This window comes from Artemia franciscana, chromosome 8 (assembly GCF_032884065.1).
Source record: "Artemia franciscana chromosome 8, ASM3288406v1, whole genome shotgun sequence".
Classification (NCBI taxonomy): domain Eukaryota; kingdom Metazoa; phylum Arthropoda; class Branchiopoda; order Anostraca; family Artemiidae; genus Artemia; species Artemia franciscana.
In genome coordinates this window covers 4,917,226-4,932,716 of record NC_088870.1, presented here as the reverse complement: position 1 = coordinate 4,932,716, position 15,491 = coordinate 4,917,226, and the positions used below count along the sequence as shown (strand labels likewise).

Genomic DNA, 15,491 nt, shown 5'->3' with positions numbered 1-15,491 from the left:
GTTTAAGTGAGACTGATCGCTTGGCATTTGTAGCTCAAGAGGAATCTGTTAAGCTTTCAAGTGACTCAAACTTAAAATAAAGTTTCCAAAACAGCCCTTAACTGAATTCTGGATCGGAACTTGATCAACCCACAATCTTTGATTGTGGGTTGTTAAATGTCCTCTGCCATTAAACACTACATATTTATGTTAAGTTACTTTCTTAGCTTTAATACATATTAGAAATATGAGTGCTTATCGCAAAAATTTTCAAGAGGTCTTGTGTCCAGCAGCATCAAAAATTCCACCAAGGTTTAATTTGTTATGGAATAATAAAAAAAAATAAAAGAATAGGCACATCCATCTGATTAAATTTTTTCCTTTAATTTTAATTTAATACTAACCATTCAACGCCGGCGTTAAAATATATACGAGTTTACATAAGACGTTCCCATAATTCACTTTTCTTTATGCTACTGCAAAAAAACAATTTTATTGAAAAATAGGACACATAATTTTTTTTAATTATATAGAATATAATTTTGCGACTTTATCAGCAATTTTCAATATTGGATTTTTGTATGTTTCTAAGCAAATTCTAGTTATATATATTTTCACAAATACATGTATATTATTACCTAATAGATAAAAAATGAAAAGATATTTAGTCATTTTTCTGTTTTACATTTATATGGGGTCGCCAGGAAACTAGGAATCACAAATAGGGTCGTGAATGAAAAAAGTTTAAGAAGCCCTGAATTAGACTAAAGACATTTATTTTTTGCAAAAATAATCCCAAATTAAAAACACTTCACTCAATCATTTGACTAAAAAACATTCAAAATTTGATATATGCTATAGTTTTAGCATACTCACAAGCGGTTACCATCGAAGGCAGTAATTAAAATAAATTTAGAAATCACTTCAAGAAAATGACTTGTTGAGGCAGACTCGAAAAGGAACACTTAAGACCTACAAAAAAAACATAAATTAAATTCGAAATAAAAGAACTAAATAAAAAGTTATTTTCCATCAAAAAGTTCTTGAACACTAGATAAACAAAATAAAAAGTAAGAATGAATAAAGAAGGACAATGTGCAGAAATTAAAAAAGTTCAGAATCGAAAAAATTGTGACCAATATTGACCATTTTATTTGCTCCACCGATGTTACCTGTTTAGTCGTTTATGCTGACGAAGACAAAAGTGATTTTGACCACCTTCCCCTCTCCCTTACTGTGACATTAACCCCTGACACATCTAATAATCCTTGTGTTACTACTTATAAAAAATGGTTTATGAAACGAGAGTGGAGCAAAGCCAATTGGCATTTATATATTTCTTCCCTAACAGCTCTGTTATCCTGTTTCAAGATCCTTTTTAATCTACTGTGCAAAAGTGTTTTTCGCCACGAGCCAGATTGCAACTGAATATTAATTACATTCGCTTAGTTGAGCACATAAAACAAGCTGAGAATGTGGCTGTACCCCTTGTCAGGGTTAAACTCAAAACTCAAAGCCCGATTTGGAAAGAAGACTCCGGTCTTAAATCTTTCAAAAATTGTCCTAAATTAGGGCTTTGCACCTGGGTTGCATGTGGGCGGCCCTAGCGAGGCCAAGTATCAGATATAAAAAGTAAGAGAAAAGCAGAGTTTAAGCGGTATCTTCATTTGGTTCTTTATAATGGTGCTGAGTTGTCGAAAAGTGCGATGCAATGTAAGGAAGTCATTAATGCGTCTAAATTTGATTTATTAGGGACGTCTTGGATTAGGCATTATAAAAACGTTTTAAGTAAGATTGAGTATGGTCTCCATTGTCATTTTCAGTTCTCAGTTACTAAACTTTCGCCAACTCAAGTTTTGCAACATCATATCATAGCTGTATCAACTAAAAGTATTTTTAATTGTATGCTTAAACTTAAGTGTAAATCGAGTGATTTTGATGGGATTAGCGCTTATCATTAGCGATTGACCAATGGGATTTGGCCAATCCCAATGGGATTGGCCAATCCCTTTATCATGGGATTGGCGCATTATATTTACGCTGTGATTGTCCAGCACTAGTCACTCAGCTCCAGTTACCCTTTCAGTTCTGTTTATGTTTGTCGGTGGTGCCTGATTCCCTCCTTTGCAGGACGGTAACTACTACTCTTAAACTTGGAAAAGACCTTTTCGATTACAGTTCTTATAGACCCATCACTGTTGCTTGCAATATTAGTAAGATTTTTTTTAATAAGTTCTGCTCCCATATATCATTGAACGAACTGCGAAAGACTCAAACCAATTCGGGTTTCAACCTTATGTAGAGTGCCAACATAGTATAAAGTTTTAACTTTAATTCTTTATGATACCCAGTCTAAAGGTAATGAATTATATATTCGTGCTTTGGATTCGTCTAAAACTTTTGACATTATTTGCCATGCACAAGTGTGATACTCTTTATCAGAGTTTGTAGTAAACCCTTCTGCCATACACGTTCTTAATTTTTAGTATACTAATTCGTTACTTCGTTATAAATCTGGTACAGCGTTCTACGGTAATATACCAGTTCAATCTCAAGTACGTCAGGGTGAAGTACTATCACCTTATCTATTTAATGCTTGCATTAAATATGTGTTATCAGGAAAAAGCCCTTCATATTTTTATAATTTATCTGATGTGTCTTATATTGCGTAAGCGGACGACCAGCTAGTTTTGAACCAGGCCAAGTCTTTGTTGGCATTATCTGTGCAACGTATTTCTATGATATTTTGGAATGTTGTTGAGTTTCTGAATGTTGATCAATACGAATATTTAGTTTTCAATCTCAAATCATCAGCTCATAATATGTCCTGTGTTTCTTCGGTAATTTGTAATGTTGAGTTTACCGTGGTTAGGGATTAGTAATTGTTCTACACTCCCTTTTCTGCGACTTCAGGTTCTGAGAGATGTAAAAAAAAAGTGGAAGATTGGATATTGGAAAATTGTACCTATCCGCGAAAAATATTCGCGCCTAGCTTTAGCTAAAATATGTTGTACATATTTTGACCATTCTGTCTTGTTTTTAAGTGGTAAGTATTCATCATTGAATAAGAAAGATTTACGCCAGATCCGTATTGGTTATTTCAGATATTGAAAATTTTGCTATACATTCCCACTTCATATCGCAATACACGTGTTATTGAGAATTATGGTACATTATTGTTTGAGCTTTGCTTACAATCGTTTGAGTTGCTTAATGCCAATTTAACAAGACATGCCTTTGTGTCCTTAGGCTTAAACAATAATATTATCTGTGTGTTTTTGTCCGAGATAAAGGTTAAGTTGTCTATGTGTCTATGTATTTGCTTTTTCTTTCTTTTTCGTGTAATTTACTCCACTTGCTTTGTTTAAAAGTGAGTTATAAATGAATCATTATTATTATTGCTAAAAAGAAATTGAAATTTTAAACATCAGCACATTTATTGGGATGAAATAATAAATTAAGAGTCGAAGGACCTATGCTTATTTAAGGGAAAATATTAAGACTACATGATGTGTCCCGTGATAAAGAATAAGGGGTGCTGTCATCCCGCTTCAAACCTAGGAGCAAATCTAACACTTTTATATTCTTAGCAATATCACGAAATTAGTTCTGAAGCTATTTCACGAACGGTTCTTTTTTAAGGATTTCAATAATAGTTAAAAAGTAAAAAGTAAGTGAGTATGACGGCTATGGACCCTTAAGGTCCAAACCAGTGGTGCTGATCTCTGTTTCGTGGCCTTTCATCCCGGACGTGCAATGAAGGGTTGGGGATGGCCATCCTGTGCTTTGGCACATCTTTCCTGCTTACCTTCCCCAGATTTCTCCAGGTACCCATTTAGAGCTGGGTCGACTCTTACTGAGCTTACAGAGTCCCGTCACTGACCCCCGTCCCAAACCAAATAACAGTTAAAAACCTTTGTAATTAAAGTAGCCTACCTTGTTGAATAATGAAGCGGTGTGCCACGTTTGGCTCCTGTCATTTCTAAAGTAGTATTATAACTTTTTTACAGATAGAAACTTAAATCAAACTTAAAGAGCAATTGTTCACACAGAAAAAAAAACGCTAAATTATGTACAATAATTACAAATGTAATAAATAATTTATAATAAATTGTAGAAATGGATTTACCTAACTGCTTTCCGCCTCCTATCGGGCGTTGAGGTAGTTCCATTTGTTTTAATTTCATCTCCGGATAATTCACTAGTTGAGCTCCGACTATCGCTTGTCTGGGAAGGGAAAATTTAAATGAGTCAAATTGTCAATTCAGCAAAAAACTTATGACAATTACATTATTTTTTTCTTATTTTTATTACAGTTTTTCTTGGAAAAAAATGTAAAATAAACTACGTAATTAAAATGATCCGTGTAGTTTATACACTATCCCGAAGCTTTGTGCCTGAATTTTCGGTTCCCGATAAACTGTAGCTCCGACTATCACTTGTCTGTGAAGAAACGAAAAAGCGAGTCAAATTTTTAATTCTGGAAAAAAAAATTATAACAATTATATTATTTTTTTCTTTTAAAAATAAAAAAACACAATATAATCAAAAAATAAATTAACCCGTTTAATTTATATACTATCTCGAAGCTTTATCCCTAAAATTACCGGTCTCCAACAAAGTATAGCTCCGACCACAACTTGTCTGTGAGGAGAAAATAAAGCGAGTCAAACTTTTAATTCTGCAAAAAAAAATCTAATGACAATTCTATAATTTTTTTTTGTCAAAATAGCTGCCAGCTATGAAAGAATAAGAATTACCCTTTCACAATAAAAAATTTTCCGTTATGCGTCGATGATAGAGATACTCAGTTTTAGATGAGACTTACATCATTAGAAATTGCGAATTTCGTTTTTTCTACTAAAAGGGGCAGGTTTTTCTTTTCAAGTTTCGGAAAGGGCAGTCTCTAAAACTGTTCTAGCATACTGGCTAGGAAAACACTAATAAAACAGCTCAAAGAAAATTCATTTTTGCAATTCTACAGATTTGGATATTCCCTGTGGTGCTACCTGCTTTGATTGAAAACCTTGCCGACAAAGGGGATGTAAAATTTCGTCGCCTATTCAATTGCCTTTGTCATCGTCCTTTCTCTTTTCAGGCGGACAGCTGACATTGAGGCCCGCAAAATTATTTTAAATATCGAATTCCCTTACAATACAACTACTAACGTAGTCATAGTTAACCTAAAACAAAAGCTTAAACTACATGGATACTATTACTACTAACAACAACAAGTCACTCCAGCACCATTCCAAGCCAACTGAGGTCCTGAGGCCGACACGGTAGCACAAGCTGCTCCTCCTCCCCAATCTATTCAATGCTTCTGTCTTTACTCCTCTCACGTAGTTACATAAGTATATTATTAAAGAAAATAAAAAAGGCTACTTAATTCAAAATTAAATAAACTCGCATTATTCATACACCATATCAAAGCTTTACGTCAAAATTTATCCTTGAAACGTGATTTAAGCACAAAAAAATGTTAACGAAATTTAACAGGGTCTAACACATTAACAATCCAGCTGAACAATTCTGCTGTTGCTGCTTAACAAACACCAAAAACGAAGAAGAACAATAGGGAATTCCTCAAGACAGTGGGAAACAAATTAGAATGAATATTTCGGCCCTATGTGCAAGGGCCGTCCTCAGCAATACAAAAAAGAAAAAACAACTTACACGAGGATAAAATCAATGAAACTAAAATGAACACTTTTTCAAAACAGTCCCAGCATCCTTACCTCAGCGAAGTTCAACCGTCGCTATCTATTGATCCTTACTTTAATGTGAAAATAGTTTCTTTACTATCTAGATTTTGTATATTTTTGCATAATTAATGAATCTAATTTTTTTTTTTAGTATTTGCCAGGCGTAACTTAGTTTATCTCGTCTAGATAGCTATCTTTTAATAACTACGAACCTTGAACGTTATAGTAATTATGAACGTTGGTGAATATAGACCAGAGTCAAGACTTACCTTTGTTTCGATAAGCTTTTACGCAAGTAGAAAAAGTGGATCAGAATTTATTTTCAACCGACAATTAAATAGATTAATAAATATTCGTTTTTTACAAAATTGTTTACATCTTCCACAGTAAAACAGACAGACTTCTTATAAAAAGGAGACTTCTTCAAAACTTCGTTCGTTTTACGGGTTTAAAATTTCACTCTTGGCTTAGACCGGGGTCACACTGGGTTAGAACCAATCAGGTTAAAAATGCGAAATCATTTGAATTTCTGGAAGTTACGCTTCCTTAGGGAGTAGTGCGATTTGCTTACAGAAATATGTCAGAGACCAATGAAATCAAACCACACTTTTGATTCCGGAATACTAGGAAAGTAATACCTCCTTCTCTTTTTGCCTCTAATATAGAAATTATCGAGTAGGACTTGTTTCTCAGGTTTTCAAAATAAATCCCCAAATTTTGCGTTTTTTGACTTCTCCTGCACCCTCCCCCCTTCGAAATCAATCTTGGAAGTTGCATCTTTCCTACCCAGCTGATAATTTGTAGCCCAAAAACGGACTTTTCATGATTGTCCCCCCCACCGTAAAACATATCTTTTCATTGATGGGGGGGGAGGGGTAAAAAATAGAAAACAGGTGAGTTATTTGGAAATATAAGAATTTACCATTCATGATCGAGCATGAGTGTGACTAAATAAAGATTAGACCTAAATTAATTGTATTACAGAATATAATGTTTGCTCTTTATCTTAGCTCTAATACAATTAAACACACAAACATTATGATTTATCTTAATTTAAATTAATTATACTTCAACGTAGCATCCATATCTATGAACTCTGCAAGAGATGACTAGAGTTCGTCCGGGATGAAGCAGATTTTATCTGCTTACCACGTGCCTCTGGATATGGAATTTTCCCTAGCTAAACCCTCCTTTACAAGGGCGGCCTCAACCTCATGAGGTGGGAGGAGCCTATCCCAAGGATTTCAGTACCTAGGTTTCACCTAGCTCTAATCAAAACCTAGACCTAGGGTCGGTTGGGCTTGCAACCCTCCACCCAAAATCGGTTGCAATGAAATGCATAGTACCTGCCTCGAGTGTCCAACCTCTTTTAGAAAGAGGCGAATCCAACAGACCGGGTTTATGCCCAAGAGATCTAATGTTGAAAATATTTTTATAGTGCGGCAGTTGGTGGAAAAGACAAAATAAATCCGTAGAAAAGATTATATAACCTTTGTGGACTTTAAGGCTGTCTTCTATTCAGTCGACCGTAAATCTCTATAGCTTATAGTCCGCTCCCTCGGACCTCCAGTCAAATACTACCTTGTCCTTGAGAAGCTATACACGGGAACTGAGAGCTACAACCAACTGAATAGAAAGCAGAGCCACCAAATCATTTACCATCAAAACTGGTGAGTGACAAGGTTGTGCTGTCACCCTATAATTGTTTAATTGTAACATTAACCATGTCATGACTCGAACAACCGACCTTGGCCTATAATTTGGAGATCGAGTCCTGAATGACGTTAACTTCGCAGACGACCTTGCACTCGTTACTGACTTCATGCAATAGTTAATAGACGCTCTGAATGTCCTGCAGGAAGAAACTGCAAAAGTCGGGCTTACTGTAAATTGGCAAAACCAAAATAATGGAAGTCGAGCCCCCAGCCCCAGTTATGCCCCCCCGTATTCATCAAAGTTTGAGGAGCTCACGTTGAAGTTATTGCTACTAACTTCACCTACCTTGGCTCCATGATTTCCAATGGTGGCTCCATGGGTGCGGAACAGGGCAGCCGAATCGTGAAAGCTTCTTCTATTTCCGGACGACTCAATGCCATCTGGAGATCACTCCATATATCTAGGCGCACGAAGATGCACATATAAAACTCATTCATGAGCTCAATCCTCCTCTACACGCCTCAGACATGGCCCCTCAAATCCCCACCTTTGGCACGATAGACGCCTGCCAGACGAGACAACTCTGTCGAATCAAGTGGGCTTCGATTGGGTGATTTTGTGAGTAATCAAAGGCTCCTTACCCTTGCTCACCAAGTTCCATTTTCAACACAAATTCCCCAGCGAACTCTCAGGATGGTTTGGACATCTCCTTCGGATGCCACCGACACCTACTGTTAGAATCATATACGACTTTGAACCCCCATCCCATGGTTGGTTATGCCCAAGGAATGGACTTCGGACCAGATGGAAGGACAGTCTTCGGACGTTCTTCAACATGGCCGACATTGCTGCTGTCGAGGCCCCACTCATAGTAGCAGATAGGTCCACCTGGGAGAGCAAAGTTGCTATGTTCTCGACGCCACATACCATGCGGCGGGAGCCTTAAGTCAAAGTAAGTAAATTAATTAAAATTATACCGTTACAGATTGTACAGTAGCGGGTGCCAAATAAAAACTATTAAGAGATTAAAATAGAGATTATACTTAAAATAATTTAATATCCAATAACATTATGTGCCTAAATAAAGATTATACTCAAATTAATTTTTATTAGTTATAATTTTTCCTCTTTATCCTAGCTCTAATACAATTAGAGACTAGAAGATCATGATTTGCATTATCTTAAATTAATTACACTTCAATTAGTAAAGATTATACCGGAGCAGATTGTATAGTAGCGGTTGTCAAATAAAAATTATTAAAAGATTTAAATAAAGATTATGCACAAATTAATTTTTATTAGAAATTATAATTTTTCCTCTTTATCTTGGCTCTAATACAATTAGAGACTTAGAAGACCATGATTTGCAATACATTAAATTAACTATACTTCAATTAATAAAGATTATACCAGAGCAGATTGTATAGTAGCGGGTACCAAATAAAAATTATTAAAAGATTTAAATAAAGATTATACACGAATTAATTTTTATTAGAGATTATAATTTTTCCTCTTTACCTTAGCTCTAATACAATTAGAGACATAGAAGATCATGATTTGCATTAACTTAAATCAATTATACTTCATATAATTAAAGATTATACCGGAGCAGATTGTACGGTACCGGGTGCCATATAAAAATTGGTAAAAGATTTAAATACAGATTATACTTAGAATTAGTACAATATCCACTATGTGACAAAGCCTTCATTTTCTGTTCTTACTTGTTGACTTTCTATGTTTTTATATTAATTAGTTATTCCTGTTGCGCACTTATTCAACTCTTGGTTTGATTTCTATTTGGCCACATAATTCGATAACTTTCAAATAGCTATTTTGACGAACTGGCCGACTGGCTGTTCTATTTAACAACGATTAGTTATGTTCGAATTTTACTTTGTCCATGTTTAATCTAAATTCTTCCATTTTTGTTTCTTCACTAGCCTTATGCTAAAACAAAAATCTACCAATTGACTATTACTACTACTACTACTCAACAACTCGAAAATTATAAAAATGATCACAGAGTTCTTGCTTTCTTAATTTGTTCTTGCTATCTCTTCTTCATACCGGCATCAATCGATGCCTTTGCAGGATTCCCTTTTATGTTCTAACCCTTTACCTTTATCCTCCATCTATTTCCACTTATCATACTTCTCTTTGCTTTGATGTATCATTTATTTTTTTAACTTTTAACTAATTGTGTTTTGTCCCAACTATCCGGGACCACCTTTTACCCCAACTAATCAAGAACCACCTAGTTGTAAAATGGAAAAAAATAAATGGACTCTAGCTTCATTACTGTTAAAAGATTTCGCAATTTTTAATTCAATAAAAAAATTAGACACTTAACTAAATCAGTAAAATAAAAACAAACTTTTATTCTTTTAAAAAACTGTTAATCTCTAAAGTTATCTAGCATGATTAATTCTATATATTATTTTTAGATAGCTCACCTATTTTTGTACTTTTCATGAGTCTTCCCTCCCCCCAGGAGAATTTTTTAGCACGTAAATTATCCTCCTCCTATAATTTGTAGCTTAAAAGTGGACTTTTCTTACTTTTAAGCTTCACCGTAGGATCAATCTTCTTAGTCAGGGCGAGGGAGAAGGAACCTGTCTGCGAAAAAAAATGGTAAATGGTAACTTACCTCACTACCGTTAAACACTTTCCATAATATCCTTAAAATATAGTATGTCCAAATAACATGTAAAAGCAGTAATGTGCATAGAAGGCCATTGAATATGTAATAGGCAGGAAAAAAAGGAATGAAAGTGTAAGCCTCAAACAGTGAACTGGAAGAAAAATAAAAGAGTTAGCCGTAGTCCCAAGGCAGCAACAAAAGCTAGGTACCAATGAAGTAATTACTTGAACAGATCAGAAACCTAAACGATTAAATTTTTAGTACAATAGTAGTAAAGTAGTTTATTACAAAACAAATTATTAAATTTAATATATTTATATATTAAGAATAACCTGCTGATATATTTAATAGAACCAAAAAACGATCTACAGCATGCCAAAAGCACCATTAAAAACGAAATTATGATACAGAAAAAAAATTAAACAATAATTGAAATACCTGAAAAATTGGATCTAGAATTAATAAAAGCTGAAATTTTTCGGAAAGGTAGCGGCTTGTCACGTAATGTCGACGCTGGTAAGCTTCAGGATACGAAAATACGAGTAAAGCTCCAAAAACAGTTTGATATGAAACTAGAGTTTCAAATTTGTTAACATTGAAGACGCGATGGAATGAGTTTAGGGGACTAGCTTGCGAAGAAAACATCAGAAAATCTTTTAGAAATGAAAGATAGACAGACTAATAGGAGTATTTGCAAAAGGTATGAAATATGGTAGAAAACAGATGGGTTTCGTCAAGAGATTTCCAATGACTCAGACTTTAGGATGAGAAAAAGAAAGCGAAGTTTCAAAAACAGTTTGATATGAAACTGGGGTTTAAAATCTGGTGAATTTAGAAGATGAACGCACGGAACTAAAAGGTATGTTTATAAGAAGAATTTATGAAGCAACAGAAGATCTTTTCCGAAGAAAACTTAAAAGTAAGGCTTATTCGGAATCACCGAACTAAGTCGCGGCAAGACCATTAGACCTTACCTTACATTAGATCCTCATGTGCCTCCAGAGGCGCCCAGGGTGTCCAAGTCGTCTCTGAAACTTGCGGCTGCGACGATGTCTTCCCACTCCGGCTGTATTGAGGCGTGAAGGCGCCGTAGGTCGTTGTTGTAGGTACGACAGAGTGTATTTTTGGGTCTTCCTCTGTGGCGGGTGCCTTCGGGTAACCAGAAAAAAAGTAGACTTGGGAATTCTGAAATCGTCCATGCGCAGCACATGTCCGAGGTAGCACCATCTGCGCCTTCGTATGGTCTCGATGAGGGACGGTTGACCTGTGATATTTCAAATGTGCTCGTTCGTTACCTTCCGGGTCCAATGGATGCCGAGAAGTCTACGTAGGCACATTTTTTCAAACGACTGAATTCTCCTCTCTTGTTCTTGATTGAGAAGACATGTTTCAGATGCATAGAGGAGGACAGGCAGGAAGTTGCTGTTGAACAGGCGGAGCTTAAGCCGGAGAGTACTTATCTCCAAACTTTGTTGAGTCTGTTGAAGGTGCTGCTAGCCTGTCCAATTCGGACGATGACTTCTTTGGCTGTGGATCCCGTGTTCTCGATGGTGCTGCCAGGATACTTGAAATGGACCACTTGTTCCACATCGTTATCACCACATTTGATGTTCATAGGTGAACAGCTATTTGCCATGCCTTTGGTTTTACTGGCGTTGATATTGAGTCCAAAACCTTTTGCTTTTTGTTGGACGCTCGAGAGCAGCGCTTGAAGCCGTGATTTGCAGGTTTCGAGGTTGGCAATATCGTCAGCAAAATCTAAGTCGCTCAGCAGGCGATCATTTAGGCGTAGCCCAGTAGAGTCGACGCTCCTCAGTACGAATCGATGACGATCGCGAACAGTAGCGGGGATAGCACGCACCCTTGTTTCACCCCGGAGAGGATTTGCGTGAATTTCCCCCTGTTGTCTTCACACAGCAGGTTATATCTTCATACATCGCCATGATGAGATTTACATTGACATCAGGGATACCAAAGTGGCGAAGGAGCTTCCAGAGTGACTTGTGGTCTAATGAGTCGAACGCCTTTTCGAAGTATATGAAGATCATGTTGAGTTTATTGCGCCATTCGCAGCTCTTCTCCGTGAGCATTCGCAGGGTGATTATCAGGTCCGTGCAATAAAGGTTTGTGCGGAAGCCATGCTGTTCATCACGCAGGTAATCATTTAGGTGACGTTGTATTCGGAAGAGGATAACGTGGGACAACAATTTGCCAAGGAATCGAGAGCAGGCTGATGCCTCGCCAGTTGTTACAGAGCGTGGCATCGCCCTTCTTGAAGACCTTCACGAGCGTACTGCGGCGCCATTCTGAAGGTAATTTTGCTGTTGTCCAGATGGTTCCAAATAAGTCTTTCCAATAGGTGACACAGGTGTCCGTGGAGCATTTCAGCATTTCTACCGTGATGCGGTCGTCTCCTGGTGATCTGCCGTTTTTCAGAGTTTTGACTGCCTTCAGAATTTCGTCTTCAGTCGGGGGCTCGGTGTTGATGTCTAGCGAGACCTGAGGATCTTCGGGGATGGAGATTGGTTTGTCCGGGGGTGGTCTGTTCAGGATTTTGTCAAAGTGGTTGGCCCACACCTCCTTCTTCTCTTCGGGATCGGTAAACAGTATGCCGCTTTTGTTCCTCACCGGACCATCGCTGGCTCTCTTCTTCCCAATGATCTTGTTCGTTATCTTGTACAGCGGCCTGCTGTCCCCGTTCTTGGCAGCTTCTTCAGCTTTCGCGGCCTTTGCTTCGTAGGAATGGCGTTTGTCTCGGCGCACGCTCTTTTTGACAGCTTTGTCAATCCGTCTGTAATTCTCGGTCTTGTAGATCTGATTCGCATCGTGGCAGGCAAGGATCTGAAGTTTTGCGACTTTTATCTCCTCTATGAGCTGCCAAGTGCGGTACGATAGCCACTGGTCCTTCGGTTTCTTGCGGTGCTCAAGGGTCTTGCTTGCTGACTCAATGTAGAGGTTCTTTATCTGGTCCCATATCATCTCCTGGTCGTCTTGGTCACTGATGTAGAGTGCTTCGAACTTGTTGCTAAGTTCGGTAACGAACTCGTGCCTGGTCGTTCGGTCTAGGAGCTTGTCAGAGTCAAATTGGGGTTCTGAACTGGGTGCCTTTTTTCTAATTCCTCTTCAAATTCAGGGAGAATTTGGTTACTAGCAGGTTGTGGTATGATCCAATGTCCGCGCCTCTATATGCTCTCACATCTTGTATACTGGAGCGGAACTTCCGGCTAACTAGACAGTGGTCGATCTGGTTTCTAATTGCGCCACCAGGGGAGGTCCATGAATACTTGTGGACGTCTTTATGAGGAAAGAGGCTGCCTCCTATCACCAAATCATTGGCCATTGCAAAGTCGATCAGCATCGTTCCATTCTTGTTACGCACGCCCATGCCGTGCCTACCGAGTACCTGTGGGCAGTAGGACTTGTCGTTGCCAACGATGGCGTTTAAGTCGCCGAGAACACACATGAGGTCATGTTTCGGAATGTTGTTGACCACTGCCAGAAGAGTGTGGTAGAATTCTTCTTTGGTCTTGACTTCTGCGATGTTAGTGAGGGCGTAGCAGACTGCAACAGAAAGTTTTGCTTATCGTCTAGTGGAACGCGCTACGAGAACTCTTGGTGATATGGGAGTCCATTTGAAGAGAGATCTTGAGGTTTCCCTCGTCATGATGAGTGCAACTCCTTGTTCATGCCTGCTTTTGGAGCCGCCGTAGAGGATCGCAGAATGGTCGTCAATTTGTTTCTCTCCGGAGCCAGTCCATCTTACTTCGGACAGTGCCAGGATGTCCAGGTGGTATCTACGCATCTCCTGGCGTACTTGTTCGGTCTTACATAGTTGGGATATCGTGCGAACATTCCAAAAACCAAATTTAGGTTGTTGTTTGCTTTTAAAAATCGTGTCCGGGGGCATGCGTTTGTCGTCGTAGGTAGGGGGTTCAGATCCGAGGCTCTTCTTTAACGTTTCTGTTGCAAAATATTTACCCAGGGGATTACTTCTCTGGTTCCCGGGAACGGATTGCAAGTCCGTTGCCCGACCATTAGACCCCATTGCATTAAAAAAAGCAAAAGAAAAGACTAAGCAAAAGACGTTAAGTCGGGTAAAAGAAAGAAGGGCTTTACATAAGGAGTTTGTTATGTTTTATGTTACAAGAAAAAATGGAAAGTAAGGGAAGTAGAGAAATCATTAATGTTTGAACGAAGAAAGTATAAAATGTAGACTATGGAAGAAATTGACGATGGTCTACAAGATTCAGACAGATGGCAGAATAGTACAATATTACAGGCTATATAAATATAATACAAACAAATATAGTAAAATATTTAAATATATACAATAAAGAAGGACACTAATAAAAAATAAACATAATATACAAGAAATAAATGTAATATAAGTCAACATAACATATTTAAAATAGCGGCAAAATTTTGTCTTTGAAACGGAGGGATGTAGTCACTTTGAAAGAGTTCCAGATATAGATAAAGATGGGGGATCAATCAGCATAAAACCGTGTTTTGAGGAGAGGCGGATGAATAATCTGAAATTGTGCTAAACCGTGATTATATTGTAAAAAAAATAACTGAATATTGAGAAAATTTTGATAATTTAGAAGTAAAGGAAAACTTATTTACTATAGGAGAGTTGGAAAAGGCACTATAAAGGTTGAAAAATTAGAAAGTTGCATATCCCGGTTAATGAGTTTTGAAATATGGATACGACGTTAGAGATATGATACCGAAGATCATAAATATGAATTAAAGAGAAAAAAATAAGTATTCTTAAAATAAAACAGAGAAACAAAACAACGACAACAACAACTACTACTACTAACAGTTCACCACAGCACCAAGTCGCCTGAGACCAACAAAGCTACGCCCGTTCCTCCTCCTCAATCCCAATCTATTCAAAGCCTCCCTCTTTACATCCTCCCAGGAAGTTCCCATTTCCCTAAAATCTTTCCTTTTGACATCCTCCCACCCCATTGGACGACATGCTCTCCGTTTAGCTTTAAACGGTTGGCCGAAAAGGACAATCTTCGGCAATCTATCATCCTTTATCTTCAGAACGTGCCCTAGCCACCTCAACCTTTCTCTCATTACAGCCCTAGAGAGTGGGATTAAACGACACTTTTCATACAGCTTACTGTTTGAAATACGGTCAGTCAGCCGGGTACCCAGAACAATCCGTAGGCAATTTCTCTGGAAAACATATAACAAATCTTCATCCGCTTTTCGGAGCGTTCATGCTTGGGCGGCCATATTTGACCACTGTCATCACTGTAGCTTCCAATATTCTAATCTTGGTTTGCAGACTTATTTTCCTATTCTTCTAAAACTTTTTTTTAACTGTGAAAAACCAACCTGAGCATTGGCTATTCTACTTTCAACATCTTCACTGCCCCAACCATCTTTACCAAAAATACTACCAAGGTAAGTGAAGCTTTACACCTGATCAATCTTTTCGTTACCCATTGTCACCTTTTCATCTTCATTTATTCCAAGCGTTAGTGACT

The 15,491-nt window shown here is 37.6% G+C and overlaps 1 protein-coding gene across 4 annotated transcripts in view; it reads right to left on the bottom strand.

The window, feature by feature from the left end:
- Window positions 1-738: 738 nt before the first annotated feature.
- LOC136029895 (ceramide synthase 6-like) overlaps window positions 739-15,491 on the bottom strand; it is a 73,959-nt gene continuing 59,206 nt past the window's right edge. For all 4 annotated transcript variants that reach the window (XM_065708378.1, XM_065708380.1, XM_065708379.1 and 1 more), the window contains 3 exons: window positions 9,991-10,135; window positions 4,109-4,206; window positions 739-951 (listed from right to left, as the gene is read on the bottom strand). In XM_065708378.1, coding sequence (XP_065564450.1) covers window positions 945-951; window positions 4,109-4,206; window positions 9,991-10,135 — 250 coding nt within the window. In that variant the 3' untranslated portion in view covers window positions 739-944. The remainder of the gene's footprint in view (window positions 952-4,108; window positions 4,207-9,990; window positions 10,136-15,491) is intronic.